Here is a 20,277-nt window from a genome sequence, read left to right on the forward strand (position 1 = left end):
CTGCATGACAATAGGAGCTGCTCTGGCAGGCAGGATATGCTGTCATCTTCCCCTTCCCCATGCTCTTGCCAGACTACACTGAAAGGCAGAAGAGGTCCTCAGCCTGGTGGCTGAACCTCTGGAGAAGTGTTTGAAAATTGTCCTGACCTCCTCCTGCTTTCTCAAAAGTGTGCATGTTTGTGTGGTTTTAAAGCTAGAACGGTACAGTACTTCCAGTTTAGCTCAGTCTCCCCGGTTGTGCAAATGATCGCATGCTGCTGGTCAGCGAGAGAGACCCAACAAGTTACCCCAAACCATTTTTAATACAACCAAGTCATTTATTTTAGGCCTACTATTTGCAAGTAAGTGCACAATGGATTCCATTAAGAGTGTCCTAATGACATTGTCAAAGCCCATTTTGTACGTCCGTGGAATAACATTTCCAGCGAGCCTCTGTTAAGACATGAGAGTATGCGATTGTATACACCCAATTTCCTGTTTAATAAACAAAAAGCAGCTGTTACAAAAGTATGTGTTATCGTTGTGTTTCTGTGTAACTTAGCAAGATGTGCAAAAATGTGTAAAGGTTAGGTTTCCTAGTGGAAAACAGTTACATTAAGCACAGGACAGAAAAGCAATATTTTAATAACGACGACTGTTTGCCCGTGGAGGATTATAGCATTTATAAAATGCATTCCAAGTGTTCAAAGCACATCGTTGCAGTATCTCAAGCCTTATAATAGCCCTGTAAGGTGTGCTAGCATTGCCATTCCTATAATGCAACGGAAGTGTGCAAGGACAGGGTATATTAGCCAAATATTGCCAGCAGCACCCATTCTTCTTCACCTCCCCTCCAAAAAAATCACCAGGCTTTATAAAAGCCTAATATTGGATATGTGAGAAACCTTCAACTGGTTTCAATGGCATTTTTTGAAAGGGGGGATTAACCCTCCCCATGTATTGCCAGAGATACACACCATGGTGAAATTTGGGTTGAAAAGTCATTCTGCTTCAAATGGGTTTAAAGAAATGTGTATTGTTTAATATAACTTCAGCACCACGTTCCTCAGAATCCCTCCTTTTCTTGCCTTTCCTCATCAGCTTCCGTTTGTTTTGCCAGATTTTGTGTTCTTTTGCTATATTTCGCTCATTTGGGCAAGGCTTCCTGTTGCCCAGTTGCAGGAGGACTTATTTGCCCAACTGCTACAGGCACAGGAGTCCTACACAAGATACACATCACTGCTGCCATCATCATCTTGAGATTTGTTTGTCATTAGTTACCTAAGGGGTGTTATGAATAAGCTATCCCCAGTTCTGACCCTCATTGCTGGGACAGCAGCAGGCATCATCTGTCAAAGCAGGCGTGTCTTCTCCAGAACACCCTCTGCTGAATACATAAATTGGACTACATGTCACTACGGTGGATGTTGACTGTTGTGGGTTAAAACCTCCAGTGTATATGGACTGATGGACATTTCAAGGTTATATCCCCCAAAGAAGTACTTTGTTCATACACCGCTAAAACTGCTGGCTGGTACTGCTGTCTGGTCAGTGACTTGACACTTGACAGCAGCAAATGTGTTGTTGTTTTGGGTGGGGGTGCCTTCATCCTCTAGGAAAAGTAGTGTTGACTGTGGCCTAAAGACCTACAACAGTCCCCAAGGGACTTCATCCACCTAAGACTCAAATGCAGGCATCCTTGCATTCCACTCTTTCGTTGGGATGTTTCATAAGTGCAAGAATTCAGCTTACTCTGAACATGATTTCCAACTTAGGCTGCAGAATCAATCGCCAGCTTGCAGAGCCATTATGCCACAAAGATTTCCTTGAACTGCAGACTTAATAAGCCCGGCACAAGGCAGCTTTTATGCAAAGCTTGAAAAGTTAGTCCTTGGTCTTTGGCCACGAATGAAGAATGCTTGGCCTTGTGCATAGTCCGTCCTGCATGGCTATACTTCTGGCAATAGTTCCACCCGGTATCATTGATGGCACTTGAGCACGACACTGCCCTGAACGACCTCTTCCTACAGAAAGGCAACAGGGTGCAGAGATACAGAGCGACATCAGATCTTTGTATTAATGTTCTGCAACAGATAATCCTGTGTGATGAGAACTTCTTCCTTCATAGGCAAGCAACTGAGCATTGAGCTGCTTTAAATTTCAGCTTGTCCACAAGATAATTAAGTAACTAGAGGACAAAGCATGTCTTTCAAGGCCAAGCACATCTTTGGTGTTCTATCCACAGTGGTTGGTTTGCCCCCTCCCATGAGGTTCTGATTTGTACACCGTCCTTGAAGCTGGAAATTGAAGCCAAAGACTGACCATTCTGTATTCGTCGTTCAAACCACCCACAGAATATACTAGCCTCGGTTTGTTTGAGAATGTTTATTATGTGCAAAGTTCTCTTGCTGAAGTTGTTGGGTTTTTTCTAATACACCTCTTCTCTTCCGTTGAGGCAGATTTGGAAATCAAACCAGAAACTTCAGACTTTACTATGATGGAAAACACTTCGTTGGAGAGAAACGTTTTGAGTCTATCCACGACCTGGTGACAGATGGATTGATCACCCTTTATATTGAAACCAAGGCAGCCGAATACATTGCCAAGATGACCATAAATCCAATTTATGAACACATAGGATATACAACTTTAAGCAGAGAGCCAACAAACAAGAAGCATACAGTGGCTGTGAGAGATACACTTGATGGCAAAGAGTCTTCAGGAGACAATGACATAGTAGAAAAAAGGGTAAGTTACTCAATCACAATTTTATTCTTCCAACACTTTCCCAAATTTCTTAATCCAATTTGGAAAAATAAGACATTGTCGTACAGGATAGTGGGTATGAAAGAAAGAAACAACACTGTACTTTTTAAAGAAATTATAAGCATTTTAGAGCATAAAAACATTTGAGAAGTGTATATCATCCAGTGTATTAGGAATAGAGAAATTACTGGTCAAGGGTTTAAATGCAAATTACTTCCCCCCCCCCCATCTTTCAGTAACTTAAGTAAGGTATGCTTACTCAGTAAATATAAGTTATTTAAAAAAGATTCTTCTCCACTTTTTCGCTGTGAAAGTCCAGATGGATGGGGTATTAATAATAATAGTTATTATTATTATTATTATTATTATTATTATATCAAGGGTGTAATGAAAGTTTAAGAGCAAAGGATATACTATTTGTTGTAATATAGTAAATGCTAACAGTAAAAAAAATATTGTTTATAATGAAAAAAAAACCACTGATTTGTTTTTTTTATAATTTTAAACAAAATTTTAACAAAGAGAATGAGGAGAGGGTACAGGATAGGGATATGCAACAATCAGAAGAATTGGACCCTGAATTGGTGTTTTGGAAAACAACCCAGTTTGGAGACTTCAACTCTTGCTCAGAGACCTAATTCACTTCACAGGGAAAGACATTCACAACGGAGAAATTAAAAAAACAAATCCCCACCCCACCCCTTTTGAAGGAAGCGGATGAAATTTACAGGCATTGGTAGTACCTCCAGAGTGGATTGGCTCTGCCAAACTACTGGCAAATGGTTTTAGGAATTTTTGTGCACATTTTAAAAGTTTTTGAATTAAAAAATAGTTGATAACTTTTAAAGTTTGGGGGCAGTATTGGATGAAATTTAGAAACATGTCTGCCCCTTCTTAGGATTTTAATCTTGCCAAATTTCAGAAGGCTGACTAGAGTGGTTTCCACAAGACCAGCCTTTACAGTTTTGTGATGGGTAAGCAAGGAATTATTTAATCCTTCCTGGTGTTTTATGGGCAATTGATCTGAAAATATATCAGACACAAAGGCAGTTCCCTCTTAGGTAAGGAGCCTGCCAGATTACAGACAGACTGGTCCAGTTGTGTTTTGTGCTTGGCACCTTTTAAAGTTTATGTGGGAGCAGGAGAGAGAACTAAAAGGGATTCACTCTCCTTCCCCAATCTCTGGGATTGGAAGAGTTTGGGTGATATGATTCCCTCAGATTACAAGCCTGGCCTGTCAGTCACAATGGAGCTCTCCTTCTCCCCATAGATGGTAAGCTTGAGACATTAGTTTCATGTTTAGCAGACACTGTCTGTAGCATTTTTGGCCTCCCAAGGAACTGAGAGAGGCATCTTTGGGGCTATATCTGTTTCAAGGAATAGGGGCTCCTTGTACTTACCCCCACTTTGGCTAACAAACAGAATCCATCCAATGCACTGCTTCGGCTTCTGATTCATTATTCATCTAAATAATAATAATAATTTATTATTTATACCCCGCCCATCTGGCTGGGTTTCCTCAGCCACTCTGGGTGGCTCCCAACAGAATATTAAAAACACGATAAAACATCCAACATTAAAAACATCCCTTATCAGGGCTGCTTTCAGATGTCTTCTAAAAGTCAGATAGTTCTTTACAGTATTTCCTTGACATCTGATGGGAGGGCATTCCACAGGGCGGGCGCCACTACCGAAAAGTCCTCTGCCTGGTTCCCTTTAAGCTCACTTCTCGCAGTGACGGAACTGTCAGAAGGCCTTCCGTGCTGGACCTCAGTGTCCGGGCTGGACGATGGGAGTGGAGACACTCCTAAAGCCACTAACATCCTGTTAAACCCCTGTGTGTTGCTCACAACACAGAAGCCAGCTTCATGGTAACAGGAATATTAATGCAACAGTCCAAATATTAAATACAGAAGAGGCTGTTGTGAGTTTTGTGAATTTTGAGTAGTAGTTATTATTATTATTATTATTACTATTACTAAAGCTGGACTCTTAATTTGTTCCTGGGCTTTTGATATTTTGGCATTGTGGCCTTCAGTACAATCCTGCTAAACTATAATTTTATACTCTCCAGAAATAGCATGACTATTTGCTGGGCATATATACTTAAAATGTTACTGAAGAGCACTGTGGTTCCTGGTGCTCTAGAAGGATATTTCAAACTCCCCCCGCCCCTCATATTAAAATGGTTATGATAACCAAAAACATGAAAAAGGTTATTATAAATAAAAATACAGCCCAGGCTCTGAAATGAAACAGAAGATCATTACAAATCTACAAGACATATTGTGCCTTCTAATTCTTTTGTTGTTATCATTCAAAATAATAAATTCCATTAGTAACGCCTTTCTGAAGAATCCCCAGCAATGACGCAGTTGGGTTTTTCCAAATAAAGTACAGTATAAGCACTGTGGGGGTTACAAGTGTGTGTGTGTGTGTGTGTGTGTATTCTGGCCTATATGAATGGCAATTTGCTAGCCTGTTCTTGTAGTAGTACATTCATTGCAGGTAGTATTTGACAATATATAGTCAAATAAAATAAAATAGCATCATTTATTATACAGTCACAGACCCAGAACAATGTATGCTCAATTAGCCATATACCATTGTTGTAAGGTAATGATTGGACAAAACAAATAGAAAGCAAAGGAAAATAATACTTAACACAAAGCCACAGGAGAAAAGAGCAACACAGTGGTTTAGCCTCTGATATACATTGAATAGTATGGAGATACATCAGCCATAGGTAACTTGTCAAATCTCCTTATCAGTCAGTTATTTTCATCCTTGCAGTGAGTAAGTAATGAGAATATGTGAGAGTCTGCCCACACATTACATTGGCCCCCACATTGTCTCAGGATTATTGCAGGGCGGAAATTATCATCCGCAGAAGCAGTTTCACCCATATGGATCATGAGTCTAGGACATGACTATCTCTTAATAATAGATCATGCAATAATTCCTTGCTGCAGGTGAATTTGTAAAGAAGGACCCTGACATTACTGAGGGACGTTGATCTAACTTTTGAAGGCAATTGTGGACTTTGACTCGTGTCTCATTGTCCTGTTGCTATTTATAAAAAGAACGATTGGGCAAAATCCTTCATTTCACCGTGTGATTTCTTGCCAATTTGAGGTATTGTTTCAAAGGAATAGCTATTGGCAAGGCTAGGTCATGTCATTGTAGGAGGAAGATGATAGTTTAGCGACTCAATTTCACACAACACTGAGAATGTATGCTTCTAAAGTGCTTTTACCTGAAGAAAAAAAGGATATCTCTAGCTTAAAATGCTAAGTAGCTTTGTGAACTCACTAGAACGGCAGTGGCTCTACAGCAAAATCATTTTAACAAAGTACAAGTGTAATCTTTCACTGAATGACTTTAGCAAAATTTATATCATTGTGGTTTGCAATTATTTTCCAGTAGACAAAGTGTTAAATTATTTGGGCAGAGATTTTAGTTAGTGATAGGTGAATGGCCACTTTGAAACGCTTTGGCCAGTCTGCAGTTTTCATTTACAGTTTCTGAACAGCTAGTTTGGATAACTTGCATCCAATTAAATCTGCAACAAATGATGTTTGTAGTAGCAAAATACACCAAATTCCTTCAGAGCTGAATCAGCTACATGAACTGAAGAACTGCAAAATTAATACGTCAGATAAGATTTTTAACTTTCACATCCATGAGGATCGAGTGAAACTCAAAAGTTCATTCACATTGCCTATGGAGACGACAAAATATTGTGGCTGGAGGTATGATGTTTTCACAGAAAGGGCTAATGTACTGCTTGCTGGACATCCACAAAATTATATGTATGAGAATCAAGAATTGTATGAGTAAATATATATTAGTGTTGAGATATATCACTGTGGCATTTCTGGGCTTTCTGAAAATTCATGAAGATTGTCTTAAATTTGCAGTTTTACTTAACAGCAGCTGGATTTCAAAAATCCATTTTGAATTAAAAGATTGATTTTCCAGAATGGCATTCGGCCAAGGTTGAATTGCTATGCAGATTCCTGTATAAACCACTAACTACTGCATCTGACTAGATACTACTATTTTGTAGGCCCATAAGCATCTCCCATTTCGCTTTCCCAGTGCAGCTAGGGAGCAGCATCTTGAGTCTATAGCATGGGTAGGCAAACAAGGCCCGGGGGCCGGATCCAGCCCAATCGCCTTCTAAATTCGGCCCACGGACGGTGCGGGAATCAGTGTATTTTTACATGAGTAGAATGTGTCCTTTTATTTAAAATGCATCTCTGGGTTATTTGTGGGGCCTGCCTGGTTTTGAATAGAATGTGTGCTTTTATTTAAAATGCATCTCTGAGTTATTTGTGGGGCATAGGAATTCGTTCATTTAGATAGATAGATAGATAGATAGATAGATAGATAGATAGATAGATAGATAGATAGTCCGGCCCCCCACAAGGTCTGAGAGACAGTGGACCGGCCCCCTGCTGAAAAAGTTTGCTGACCCCTGGTCCATAGTTTCCACAAAAAGGACACCCTATTTCACATTTACACATATACCAGTGTTCTCCCTATGCTCTTTATTTTGTTGGAGTTCCTAAGTCCACATGATATCACTGTCCTGTATTATTATTATTATTAATTAAATTTATATACCGCCCTATACCCACAGGTCTGAGGGTGGCTACAACAGAAAATCACAATATAAAAACACAAAATACACAATAGAAATACAAACAACCCAGTATATTATAGCTCTGAACTGCTATAAAGTCATCTTACTTTACATTCATCCCAAACCCTGTTCACACCTTGTAACCTAACTCTCAGGCAGGCCAGTTGTTTTCTAGACCAGCTTCAAGAGAGTTTGTAAACATAAGTTGAGAATGGAATTGAATCCCAATATGTCTCATCAGGAAATAAAGAAGTACACGTGAAGCAATTGACCACAGACATTTTACTAAAAGCAACAACAATTCAGTTTGTATAACACCCTTTATCAAAACATCCCCGGGCAGTGTACAACATTAAGAAAACATTTTATGGAGCATCTATAATAAAAACATAATACAGTAGAAAGCATAATAGACAGCATAATATAAAAAAATCATCATAACAACAGTGTAATAAGGTTTCGTGGCTTTCAGGCAACACTTTGTCCTGGTATATCTTGTCCACAGGCAATTCAGCTGTGTAGGATTAGACCATATATTCAAATATAAATTGTAGCCCAGTGCTTTCCCCCGGAAAATTTTGTTCCGAATATACAGTATTTGAATAGGTATTCAGTATTCTCATACAAAATAACTTGAATCTCATATTGGTTGGGATGTGTTATTTGCCTGGGTAATATATAACTGCATAAACCATGTGCATGATATAGGTGTGGGTGATTTCTAAGTCTGCATGACTGTTTTTGGGTTTTGTTTTGTTTTTAAATCCCGCCAGTGATCAAGGTGGCACTAATTTATGTAAGCTTTGTAACAGTGTTCCATTGGTTTCTGTAGCAGAAAGTCACATGAGAATGGAAATTCATTAGTTTAAAACTACCTTTTCTGATTAAAATCTCTTTTTCATAATCATAGCAGTGAAAGGGTGACCTTTTCCTGTCAGGTAGTTTTTGTTCTGCTTTTTATTGGCATTCTCTAGATTTAATTTTCCGGGATCCAGAAATCATTTTCTGCTAATGCGACCCTAAAGTGTAATTGAAAATAAATCAGGTTTTAAGAAATACAGTGGAAAGGAAAACTGACAACTAAGAAATAAGCATGTCAGAATATAAACATGCTCTTTGCCATGGGAGGGAAGAAAAATATCAAAATGATTTATGTTAATACTTACAATTATTTATGATGTTTCAAGGATCTTGGAAGGTGCAGTCTTAATTATATAAGTGCAAAGTTGGTAGCTTGCTTATTTCTACTGGTAATTGAACTGGAAAATACTTTATTTTCCTAGACAGTCAATGCAGCTTCAGGGAACAAGTGAAATCAATGGAGTTATGTTACCGGTACTTGTGCCTATTAATTCCAGTGGGTCTACTTTTGAGTATAACTTACTTGGAAACAACCCATTGCTTTACCACTGTAAACAAAGCCATGCCTTATTCTCCATGAGTGACTTTTTCAATTCCCTTGCCTTAGAAATAGATCCATAGGGACAGCTGCTTGATGGAAGTTTGTAGCACAAGTGGCATTTTTAAAATTTATTTTATGTGGAGATCATGATGATCCAGGAAAACAGGCTTCTTTCATAGCTATTCCACCACCACCGATTTCGGCATAAATAGCTTGTCCTGTCAGCCATGGTTTTTTCCTGTGACCAAATATTCCCCACTCAGGTGTGAAATGAAAACTCTTCACTAGGGCTACAAGATATAATAACTTCTTTTAAAATGAAATAAAGCATGCACTGATTAACAAGACAGTAGATTTAAAAAGCGAAAACTACTGTTTTAATACAAGTAACTATCAAAGCCACAGATAGCAAGCGTTCTCTTTAAAAAAAATTCCCCAACTCTAATGCAGATGCCTTTCTAAGATGATTCTTGCCACAACACATCTGCATTGTCTCAAAGTTAACACCTAATATAAAGTGCCATATGTCCAGAATTTCCCAGACTTAGCCAGGATTCGTCTGTTGAAAATCGCATCCGGGTGGGATTTTCAAAAATCAGTAAAAAATGACCAGGAAAACCCAGGCATATGGCAGCTTATATCGGAAGTGTTGATATTTTGGTGAATTTCCTTGGGGGGGGGAGCTTTAAAACAAGCTCAACAACTTTTGTGTCTGGATTTTCACTTTTTGAAATAATGGCAGCCCTAAGATTTATTCAAACCCAAATTAACCACAGTACAAAATCTGTGCACCGCGCATGAAATGAGAGTGGTTCATATATACTTCAAGTCACTGCTTTTCTTAAAGAATAATGGGGAAGTAATGAATGGGAAAGACTTGGACTCCTACTTCCCAAGTATTTTGCTATGAACAGTTGAGATGTAAAAATGCCTTTCTCAGCTGATACAGGCTGTGTGCGTTTTGCATTCAGGTATCAATTACTAGGTACAAAATGCAAAGTAGCCTTGAGAATTGGATACAACATATAATGAGTTTCACAAACTTGAAAGTGCATTCCAGTAGTGGGGAAGGAAAAATTAAACGTTGCCAGTTTATTGTTCACCTGATTGCTTCCCCACGTGTTAATCATGCCGCCCCTTCCTTTATAAATATAGCTGTAGCATTAAATTCGAGAGCATGTTACATGCCATACCATGTTACATGCCATACGATGCACTTGGCAGGTACAACATGCCTTTTATGCCTCTTGCAGTGAGCACAGAGGTATAAAAATCAGGCCCAGTCAATTTCATTTATTATTATTTATCATTTTTTAAATTTGTATGCCACTCTTCAGCTGTAAATCTTGCAGCAGTCCACAACATACAAGATAAAAAACACACACAAAATGCATAATAAAAACAAGAACAAAAACATTGCCATTCTACTGCCCATTTGCTCAGTTTTGAGACAGTGATGAGGAGCTCCCGGCAATTCCTTTCTGTTTCAACCTCCCTGAACATTTTTAGTATCTTCAAGCCCTCACTGCTCATTCTTATTCTTGATCCATCAGTAGAGAGAGAAATGTCCACTTATTCCTGATCTCTAGTTCCTGTTTCTTAACCAGTTACTGATTCATATGAGAACCTTTTCTCTTATGTCAGGGGATCCTCCGGAGGCAGCGGAGAGCAGGCTGAGGTGGAGAGAGGCACCCCTGATATTGAAAGAACCCAGCACCGCCAGAGAAGCCCTGAGACTTCCTGTGGGAGCGATAGGCAGGGAGGGAGTTTTGTGACGGGAGGGCAGTCAGATGTTGCAGGGTCCCAACACCAACTCAGCAGTTCAGGGACGGAGGGGGAATCGGTAGTTCCTTCGCCCCAATTACGTAGGGGGCTCAAACGGAGAGAGGAAAGGAGGAGACGTGGGGTCCCCAGGTTATTTTGTTGGAGGCGCTCTCACAAAGCGCCACTTCCGGAACCTGAGACGGTCATGGAATTTGAGCTCTGACTTGTACATATCTGTATAATAAACTGATGTAAATATACAGATCCTGCGTCATCGCCTTTTACTCGTGAGGAGCACTACTGGACCCTTACATCTTACTTACTCCATCCTTGCTAAGTTTCTGGTGAGCAGTGTATTCCACTCTCAGCCTGTGGCATCTTGACTTTCACACACAGAAATACCACATTTCCACACCTGGGGGAAAGGACTCGGAAGGTGAGCTCCCTTTCCTTAATGTTGGATCCTTCCAGAACATGAAAACTAAAGAGAACTGCCCCCACAGCAAAGGGTGGCTGCTTTGTCCAGTTTGCCAGGCCTGTCAAAGCAACCTCCAGCACTCATGCTAGTTTGACCATTCTAGTACATATAATTCTTGCAATCAGTTGCCACAGTTCCATCAGTTGCTGGAAAAGGACATTGGGGGCATGCAGCTCAACCACTAATCCCATTTCAGTACCATCGTCCCAACGCATTTGGGGAATCATTACACAAGATGTAAGATGTTGGTGAAGAGGAAGGGACTGCGCAAAGTACACAACAAGTGCAAAAGAAAAGGCATTTTGTGTTACTGTGAAATTGTTGTAAAAAGGTAAAGTGCATGTGAGAATAGTCATGAGCAATAGGATTAGTGTTCATCTGTCTCAATCATCCATGTAATATGCAGCTTTCCTTCCTTTCCTGCTTGCACTACATTTCCAGGCATTAAAACTGAAGAGCAATCTCCTTAGTTTTTAAATGGCAGAGATGCCATTTTGCAATGATGCATGACTCATTCATTGCTCATTATCTTCCTGCTGATATTTTTTTTTTCTCTTGAGCCAGCAAGAAAAAAGTCTCCTGTGGGAGGGGGGGTGAGTGAGCTTGAGCACCACGCTGCTTAAATTCTATTGCCGGCTCTTCCTTGGTTGCATGCCGTCTAAATCTAACCAGTCAGATTCATTGCTGCCGGCTAAAGCCCGCCCCCCTCCTCCCTCTCCTTGCTAGACCGAGGTTAGCAGAGTGTCTGTTAACTAGAAACTGATTATATGCAGTATGTGAGCATCTTTTGATACAAAATGGTCATCAGTATGGTTGAATAGGGAAGAAAAGAGTCTAGAAAACTGCCTCTTCTGCATTCACTGCATAGGTTTCTAAATGGATGAAGACATTCTGGGATTTCTTTTGTTTACATTCAGACCCATAAGTTTTCAGGCTTGAATTGGAAAGCTTTTTAAAAAACAAAAGCCCTGGAGAGAGAAGAAACCACAGGCAAACCAGATTTTTCTTTTAAAGTAAAATAGTAACTGCATCCATGATGCCCTTCTTCAGCTCAGTTTAGGCTTCAGGGTAGTAATGCTGCTTTCATTTTGCTTTTAACTCAAATTGAGATCAGTGCAAAGTTCTTGGTTTTTTATTTTATTTTTTTTGGTGTCTGGGCTTTTTGGTTTTTTGGTTTCGGGTCTTCGCCTGCCAGTTCTTCCAAAATGCCATCCAAAGAGTCTTGGTCAGGGCAAAAAGCTAATAGATCTGCCGTTCACAACTCCAAACAGGAGAGCCGTCAAAGAGATTTATTGATGGCAGCCTTGGGAATGCGACTGGGCTTTCAAAAGTCGTCTGTGACAATCTGGCAACCTCTTAAACTCTTTGCTTATTCGCAGCTGACATCACTTGTCAGAAGAGCAACTCTGAAAGAAAACGAACACATTCCAAAATATGAAAAGGTTCACAGTTTCAAGGTAAGAAGTTCAACTCTTTTATTATACCTATGCCTGGGTAGCTATTCCAGATTTGTTTGGGGCTGTTTGTTTGTTTGTATGTCTGTGTGTTCCATTCTGAAGCTAGGCAAAAATCACCCTAGCAGTATCCCTTCAGTAAAGTAACATGTTGTGTATAGAATTAATTTGATTGGTTCCTAATCTTAACGCAGTAATTGGGCATGTATGTACAAGTAAAAAAAAGTCTGGGGAAATGTTTTAGCTAAATTCTGGCTTTTATTTCAGAGGTACATAAAGATTTCGTGTGTGAGAGACTTGATCTTTGATCAAAGGATTTATTGATCTTATCTCTGTGCATTGTTATTAAATAGTGTTAGATGCCAGAAGCATGCTTTTATTGCATCTGGACAGAGCAGATGGTCTGCATTTTCCTGCTTCCTAGCTCATTTCTCTCCCTGCCCCCCCTCCTTCAATAATGAAATGACTGTGATGAAAAGAGCATGTTGTTACCATAGGGCTCTTAATGCTCGTGACTCTCAAAGACCCACACAGTTTTCTTATGTAGCTTCTGATTATTATTAATTTTTTAAAAAAACACCATACAATTGTCTTCTTCACTATTTCTTGGGAACCCTTAAAATTATCTTCTTGAGATGTGTACACTGAGCTAATGATAGTTGTAGATGATTCATTACATCCCTCTGATTAAATGGGTGCTTTAATTAAGGTCTTGTAAACAGAATGAGCACTTACTCGTTGTCTTATTTCAAAAGAACAGAAACTGGTAGACCGCAGTAGGTTTTATGTTAGAAAAGAGGTTGCCATTAGGGGTCAGAATAAAAATTTGGCCCACACACCTCCCCAAGTAAAATATCTGTATTCCTTGTTTTTGAAAGCAGTCAGTGCTCAGGTGCTCTGATCCAGTGATCAGTTTTAAGCATGAATGCTCCATTGCATATACAAAGCTCACTCTTTGGGAATGCGTTGCACACGTGTTCATCATGAATCAGAATACTTGTGTGCACACACCTGAAAATACACAGAGCTCTGGACTGGAGACACATATGAACCCCGCTGTTGTGGTGCTTTATTGTAGTAAAGCTGAGCTGAAATCTAGAGAGCTAGTGGGGTATAATGGTTTCAGAGAAGCAGCTACAGATTGGCAAGTTCCTGGTTCTCGCATCTGCCATGAACTCACTCAGTGGCTTCCAGACAAGCCACTCTCCCTATTTGCAATATGGATGGTAGTAATAACCGACTCACAGCAGGTGGAGTCAGAATGGTGCCCCCGGATGTTATTGGACTCCATCAGCCCCAATCAGCATGAGCAGTGGTTAGGGATGCTGGGAGTTGTAGTCCAGCAACTTCTAAAAAGGTAAAGGTCCCCTGACAGCTAAGTCGAGTTGCGGGAGACTCTGGGGTTGTGGTGCTCATCTCGCTTTACTGGCCGAGGGAGCTGACGTTTGTCCGCAGACAGTTTTTCTGGGTCATGTGGCCAGCATGACTAAGCCGCTTCTGGCGAAACCAGAGCAGCACATGGAAATGCCATTTACCTTCCCACTGAAGCGGTACCTATTTATCTACTTACACTTTGACATGCTTTCGAACTGCTAGGTTGGCAGGCCAACAACTTCTAGAGGGCACCATATAGGCTAGCCCTAGCCCTGCCTTATGGGATTCCAAGCCTTTCATATATATGATGTGCTTTGAATACTTGGGATTGACTGTAAGTATGGAGTTCTCAATTGGCTTTATATACATGCCGTATTTGTGTATGCAGTGTGTAAGCAGGGCTTGCTGTCAGCACCAGTCAGCTGCTAAGGAGCAATTGGGAGCAGGCAGTAGGGCTCCTGGTTGTTCCTTTGCAGTCACATGCTGTCAGGTATAGTGCAGGTAGACATGGTTTGCGTGAAAGGCCTTGCGTGAATTTCACCTTGGGTGAAATTAGGCCTTCTGCTGGAACTAATTTGGCTTGAAGGCCAAGGTTCTCCATCGCTGCTGTAAACCATAATCACGCTAAACTATGGTTTAAAGGTGAAAACACAGTGTGCTGCTGCACAGGCCTAAAAAAATCATGGGTGCTTTGCTCCTTCCTCACTCCCAGGAGTTAATTCCTGTTTTGGGATCTGAATCCAGGTTTGTGGTTTGTTTCTCTCCAAACAAACAAACCGCGAGCTGTAACCAAGAGGAAAGAAACTCTCCCAATTTTAGCCCGGTGTATGAGCAGGCTGTGCGCTCAACTTTAAACCATAGTTTTGCTTAACCATGGTTTAAAGTGCCATGCAAATGCAATCACTGTATGTCATTTCGGGGGCGGGGGCGGGATTTAATTTGGGAATAATTACCTGCCTATTGCTCCAGTTTTATTAAGGACATTTCATTTCTTTTTATGTCCCCTTGTGCTATACAGTTCTCTCCAAACCTGTAATTTGAGTCCTATGCCCCGTTGCATCTAGTCTGGATTAATTTAAAGTATGCACAACATAAGTTAAGATTGGTGCCAGATTTTATAAATTTCATGCTTCAGTCCTCAGAGCAAGCCCTGATACTGTCCCATTTGCTTCAGAGGAATACATTGCAGTATGAATGCTATAAGAATGTCCTTATCTCTATTAATATATTTGTCAGTTTCCAGGAAACATTTATATTGCAAGTGGGAAGAGCAACCCAAATCCATTTTGCTAAAACAGCGGTTTGCTGGTTTACCCTGAATCTAAGTCCTGGCAGAGCACTGGAAAACCTTCCTAGTGCTGCCTCTGTTGAGCCTTCAATCGTTTTACATTATATTTAAAATGCATATTATGCCTTGTCCTTTAACTTCTTGGTCTGGCTTATAACATTTTAAACAGTTGTGGTTTTTTTTTTAAATGGTTAGAAATGTATTTAAATGGGAGAGGAGAAACATATTGCAAAGAAGAAGAAAAAGAAGCGTATCCTTGGCAACCAAGCAGCCTGCACTTGAAAAATAAAATAAAGAGGAGTTTGAAGGATACTGCCTTTGGCAGATCTTCAGGGGAATGATGGGGAACAGGAGTACAGAATACCTCCCTTTGTGCCCTCCCCCATCACACTTGATACACAGGAGGCATTATCAAAAGACTGCTGTAGGTTAACTGCAGAGATTATGATTCCTCATAGAGGAAAAGGCAGTCCCTAAGGTTTGGAGCTTAAGAATGCAGTCAACTTGCCCCCAGAGTATAATTTTTTTTTTAAGAGCAGGCAGTGAATTAAAAGCAAATAGCAAGGGGGATTTGAACATAAATAAATAAAACCAGGAGATGCCCTCTTAAATAATGCAAATTTTCCATGCCATTCTGAAAACATAAACCTAATTTATATTAAATTAGATTCCTTGACAAAGTGGATAAAACAACAATGTTTATACAAAGTGATTGGATTCTCCCATTTAGAAGCATTGAACCTCAGCTCTGGATTTAATGATCATCTATGACTGGCGTGATTCAGTACATAGCTGTGGGACTCAAGTGGGCGTGGCTAGTGTGCACACCAGACACTGGAAAGATACGATCTGGTTTAACTATAATGGCCCTTCTCCATGACAAACTAGAAAAAGTTGTGTGAGAGTGCAGAGAAGTTCTTAACCTGTGGAACTGCAACTCCTGGACTTGCTAGGTTGGGAATAGGGGGGGCGAGATATTTCACTGATGTTATACTGGAACTGAAGCAGGCATTGTGCGAAGGGGGAGATCTGTTTTCCAGTTTGAGGTTTGTTCGTTTTCTTAAGTCTTCAAAGGCCCTGAAGAATTTTCAAAAAGCTAAGTATTTCTTCCAATTGCGTGCCAAGAGCATAACACTGGTTGCACCAGCTAGAGAAACAAGCTGGATGCAAGCACAAATTAGGGCTCAAGGTTATGTCGCTGTGATCTAATCCACTGAGCCTAGGGCTTGCCAATCGGAAGGTTGGCGGTTCGAATCCCCGCGACGGGGTGAGCTCCCGTTGCTCGGTCCCACCTCCTGCCAACCTAACAGTTCGAAAGCATGTCAAAGTGCAAGTAGATAAATAGGTACCGCTCCGGCGGGAAGGTAAACGGTGTTTCCATGCGCTGCTCTGGTTTCGCCTGAAGCGGTTTAGTCATGCTGGCCACATGACCCAGAAAAACTGTCTGCGGACAAACGTTGGCTCCCTCGGCCAGTAAAGCAAGATGAGTGCCGCAACCCCAGAGTCGTTCACATCTGGACTTAACTGTCAGAGGTCCTTTACCTTTACCTAACAAATTAAACCATACAGTGTTTTCTTTACTTGAAATAATTAGACATGTTTGCAAAGGGACAGATTGAAAGCGAGATACTGGCTTGATCAACACCTTCGTAGCAGAACTAAGTTTCTGTTTTTTAAAAAATATTAACACAGTTTGAAACGGTAGGCTGGTGTAGAGGAGAGGGCCTTCTTCACCCTTTCCAGCAAAAAGTTGCTCCTGAGCTGCATTTACTACTACAGCAAAAGTGATACAGGTACCCATTGTCACTTCCGTTGCTGTGTTTGAAGTTGCTTGGAGAGCCCCGTTTTTGGTGGGAAAACAGGTTGAGGGATAACAGTCACGAAGACCCTTTCTCGCCTTCAAATTGCAGCTTCAGCAGCTGGGTTTTTCCAAGCTAATGTCTGTAAAAAGAATCACGGAACTATATGTAATTCAGGGCTCCGCTCTTTTGTGAAGAGAATGTTATCCTTTTCCAAGTTCTCGTTGGCTCTGGGCCAGACCTGCAGCCTCCGCAGCCACTGAGTATTGGAAACATCTAATTCTGTCCAGCTACTTCTGCAGTTTGCATGTCCTTTTAGATCACCACTCCTGAGGAGACACAATGCAGACCATCAAGCAGCTGGAGCAATAGATTTGAATGCTAAGATCAGGAGTGGTGCCGTTAAAGCTACATAACCATTCTAGACTCGGCCCAGATTTTGTTGTTCACTTCCTATAAAAAGATACGCAATTTGGGGGGGGGGGGTGTTTGGTTTTAGTTTTCTTTGTCTCCTGCATTTAAAACAGTGTTTAAGGTGGGCTGGAATACAATATTCTGTTAACTTCCGCCTGTGAAGCTTGCCTAGTAAATTGATGAATGAAATGGACCCATCTGCTCATAATGTCATTAGCTGACGACATGCTGGTACAAAAGTTTAAATTTCTCGATGGAACAAACTTGATGCACTCATTAAATGTGAGCTTTATGTTCAAGCAATTTTAATGCTGAGCAAGACTTATACCCCAGCTCTCCCTACATTTCTACGAATGCTGGGTTAGTTGAAGTTGTTTGTTTTGATATAGACGTTTACAGCGCAACATCTGATCTCTGTCACCTTCCTGTCCCAGTTCTTTTTTAAAAAAATGAAATAAAAAGGTAAGGGTTCCCATTTTAAAACCTACATCTTAGGAAGTGGCTATAAGGCAACTTGGTTGCATTTGGGCTTAAACTCTATGCCTACCGTTTCCAACCTTCAGCATTTCATTAGTGTTAGATGCATAATGCAGAAGTAGCGTACCCCACTGCTTTCTCTGTATTTCAAAACATTTAAGGCTATGAAAATAGGCTCCCTAGCCCCCCTCCCTGCCCAGTTAATAGGAACTTGTGTGTGTGTATATTTCCTAGGCAAATCGAGCTTTGACACATTGCTGTATTGCGAGTCTTCCGCCTTGGCACATGCATGGCCTGAGGAGCTGAGCAGCTCCCCTATGTGATGAAGTGTAGAAGGACTCTAATGAGGCAGCCTAGGCATTTGCCTCAAGGACTTGATATGGTGTGTCACAGCCTCTTATCATCAGCAGCTTTTTCTCCAAATTAGCTAGAGCATCATGGCCAGGCTAGTTCCTTTCATTTGCAGCTTTGTACTCTATATCTAGCCAATAAGTTTTGCTCTTGCTGCCGTTTTTGATGGGCTTGCCATTTTTTTTATTTTTTTTTTACTGCTAAAAGCAATATGTACCCTACAGCAGAATTTATATCTATATAGGCTGTGCTGTGTGCAGTAGATACTAATTTTTAAACCACCACTTTATCCCTAAAAGAAAAGTAGTGTGCGTTCCATTGTCTTCCACTTCCTGTACCGGTTTAGCAGTAGCCTCACTGCAATACAATTTCCACTTGTTCACATTCCTGCTGACACATTTAATACCCACAGGGAAGTGAAACAAGTCACCACCGAACCTCTGGCTGGGAAATGAGTGAGGGCTGTAAAGAATGTTTGGCTACTCGACATTCGAGTCTGCGCTGCCCTTGCTGATAAACAATGCTATTTATACGCTGCAGCAAAGGATGCTGGAGTGCCCCAGTTGAAAATGTCCCCAGTGTCCTCTGAAGTCCTGGACAAAGTTGCTGGCTGAAATTCAGGGCAGGCTCAATACTTGAGCAACTTCAGCATTGTCTGAAAGACAGCAGGCAGAGCGTGAAGTCTTCTCAGTGACCTTGTCACGTTGAAGGAAACTGCTACTGCAGAACATCCATTGCTTTCAACCTTGATTGCTTAAATCTCCTGAATGACCAACTTTTTATACCTTTTGTTCCTTCTCTACAAGCCAAAGAGGTCCCATTCATATGCATGTATCTGACTGGTTTGGATGCCTTCACCAGGCCACTCAAATATTTTTTCCCCTATTGAGATTCATACTTTACCAGCCATCATCTGCAATATTACTACATTAATTCTATTTCTGTCAAGAATTTGCCAAGTGCCCTTGGTCTTTACATCTTTATCCTCCTCTCTTTTCTCATCCATGAAACGAAAACAGCATTTGCCTCGTGAAATGTTTTAACTAGATGGGTTCATATCATGCTTTCAGTACTTCCGGGATATTTATATGAGCAAAGGTATTGGCAAATGTTTAAAAACAAGTATGAGTCATTAAGATAAAGAAAACCACCTTCCATTTATTTGCTTCTATGCTAAAAATGCACAGAAGAAAGTTAGGAGTGGAGTTTGGGAGGAACTTGAGCTTCCCACCAAACAGCTGACCCTTGGCAGGGAACAGAATATTCTGGAAGCCTTCCCAGCATGTTAATATGCTTTGAACAGGCTGGCAGAAATCTCAGCCCACCCACCTTCTGCTCTGTGCTGAATTGCAGTTTATGCCACAGCTAACCCACCTGAGGCAGCCCAGGAGATCCCAAAATGGCAGCATTGGTTTCGGAATGGCTGAAACAAAATTTTATTTAGCTTTCCCTTTAAAGCTCCTCTTGTAATACTACCTGACCCAGCCCTAATGCCACCCAACCAGGGATTCCGGCGGTGCTGCAGTCAAAGGAGATATAGGGCTGGTATCATCTTTATGTGTACTGCCGCACATATGAAAGTAATTTGTCATCTCATGTCCTGGTTTGCTGCTCTTGATTTTTGCGATATACAAGGTACTAAACCTTCAAAAGTGATAATCTTATCTGAATGGCTGAAGGGAAAGCAGCTTCTTGACAGCATTCATAAGGCAGATGCTAGAGTTTTATCTCTCGGTGCTATCATTCAGTGTGCGCTGTTGTTCGGCTCATTGGGGTAAATGGTGTGGGCCCACTTGTCCCATCCATGTATGAGTGGGTTTGTTTTTTTTAATCAGTGTCTCTGTGACATTGCTCTTTCAGCTACTGCATCAGAGTTAAGAGGTAGCTCTGTTAAATTCTGCATTAATGATTTATTGTTATTATTATTATTATTATTATTATTATTATTGGGCAAGCACAATGCTAGAAAGTCTGCATAAACACTTGGGAGGATGAGGAACTAGTACAGTAGTTTCTTCTGCTTTCTTTGTAGTTTCTTTGTAGTTTCTTTGTTTCGATTTCACCCAGTCTTAATTGGGGATGT

At 40.8% G+C, this 20,277-nt stretch overlaps 1 protein-coding gene across 1 annotated transcript in view; it reads left to right on the top strand.

Annotated features, from left to right (window-relative positions):
- Positions 1-20,277, top strand: part of CHN1 (chimerin 1) — a 90,286-nt gene that overhangs the window by 52,051 nt on the left and 17,958 nt on the right. Inside the window, 2 exon segments of the mRNA XM_033167775.1 lie at positions 2,439-2,727; positions 12,417-12,494. Coding sequence (XP_033023666.1) covers positions 2,439-2,727; positions 12,417-12,494 — 367 coding nt within the window.

Source organism: Lacerta agilis, chromosome 1 (genome assembly GCF_009819535.1).
Source record: "Lacerta agilis isolate rLacAgi1 chromosome 1, rLacAgi1.pri, whole genome shotgun sequence".
In the NCBI taxonomy this organism is placed as follows: domain Eukaryota; kingdom Metazoa; phylum Chordata; class Lepidosauria; order Squamata; family Lacertidae; genus Lacerta; species Lacerta agilis.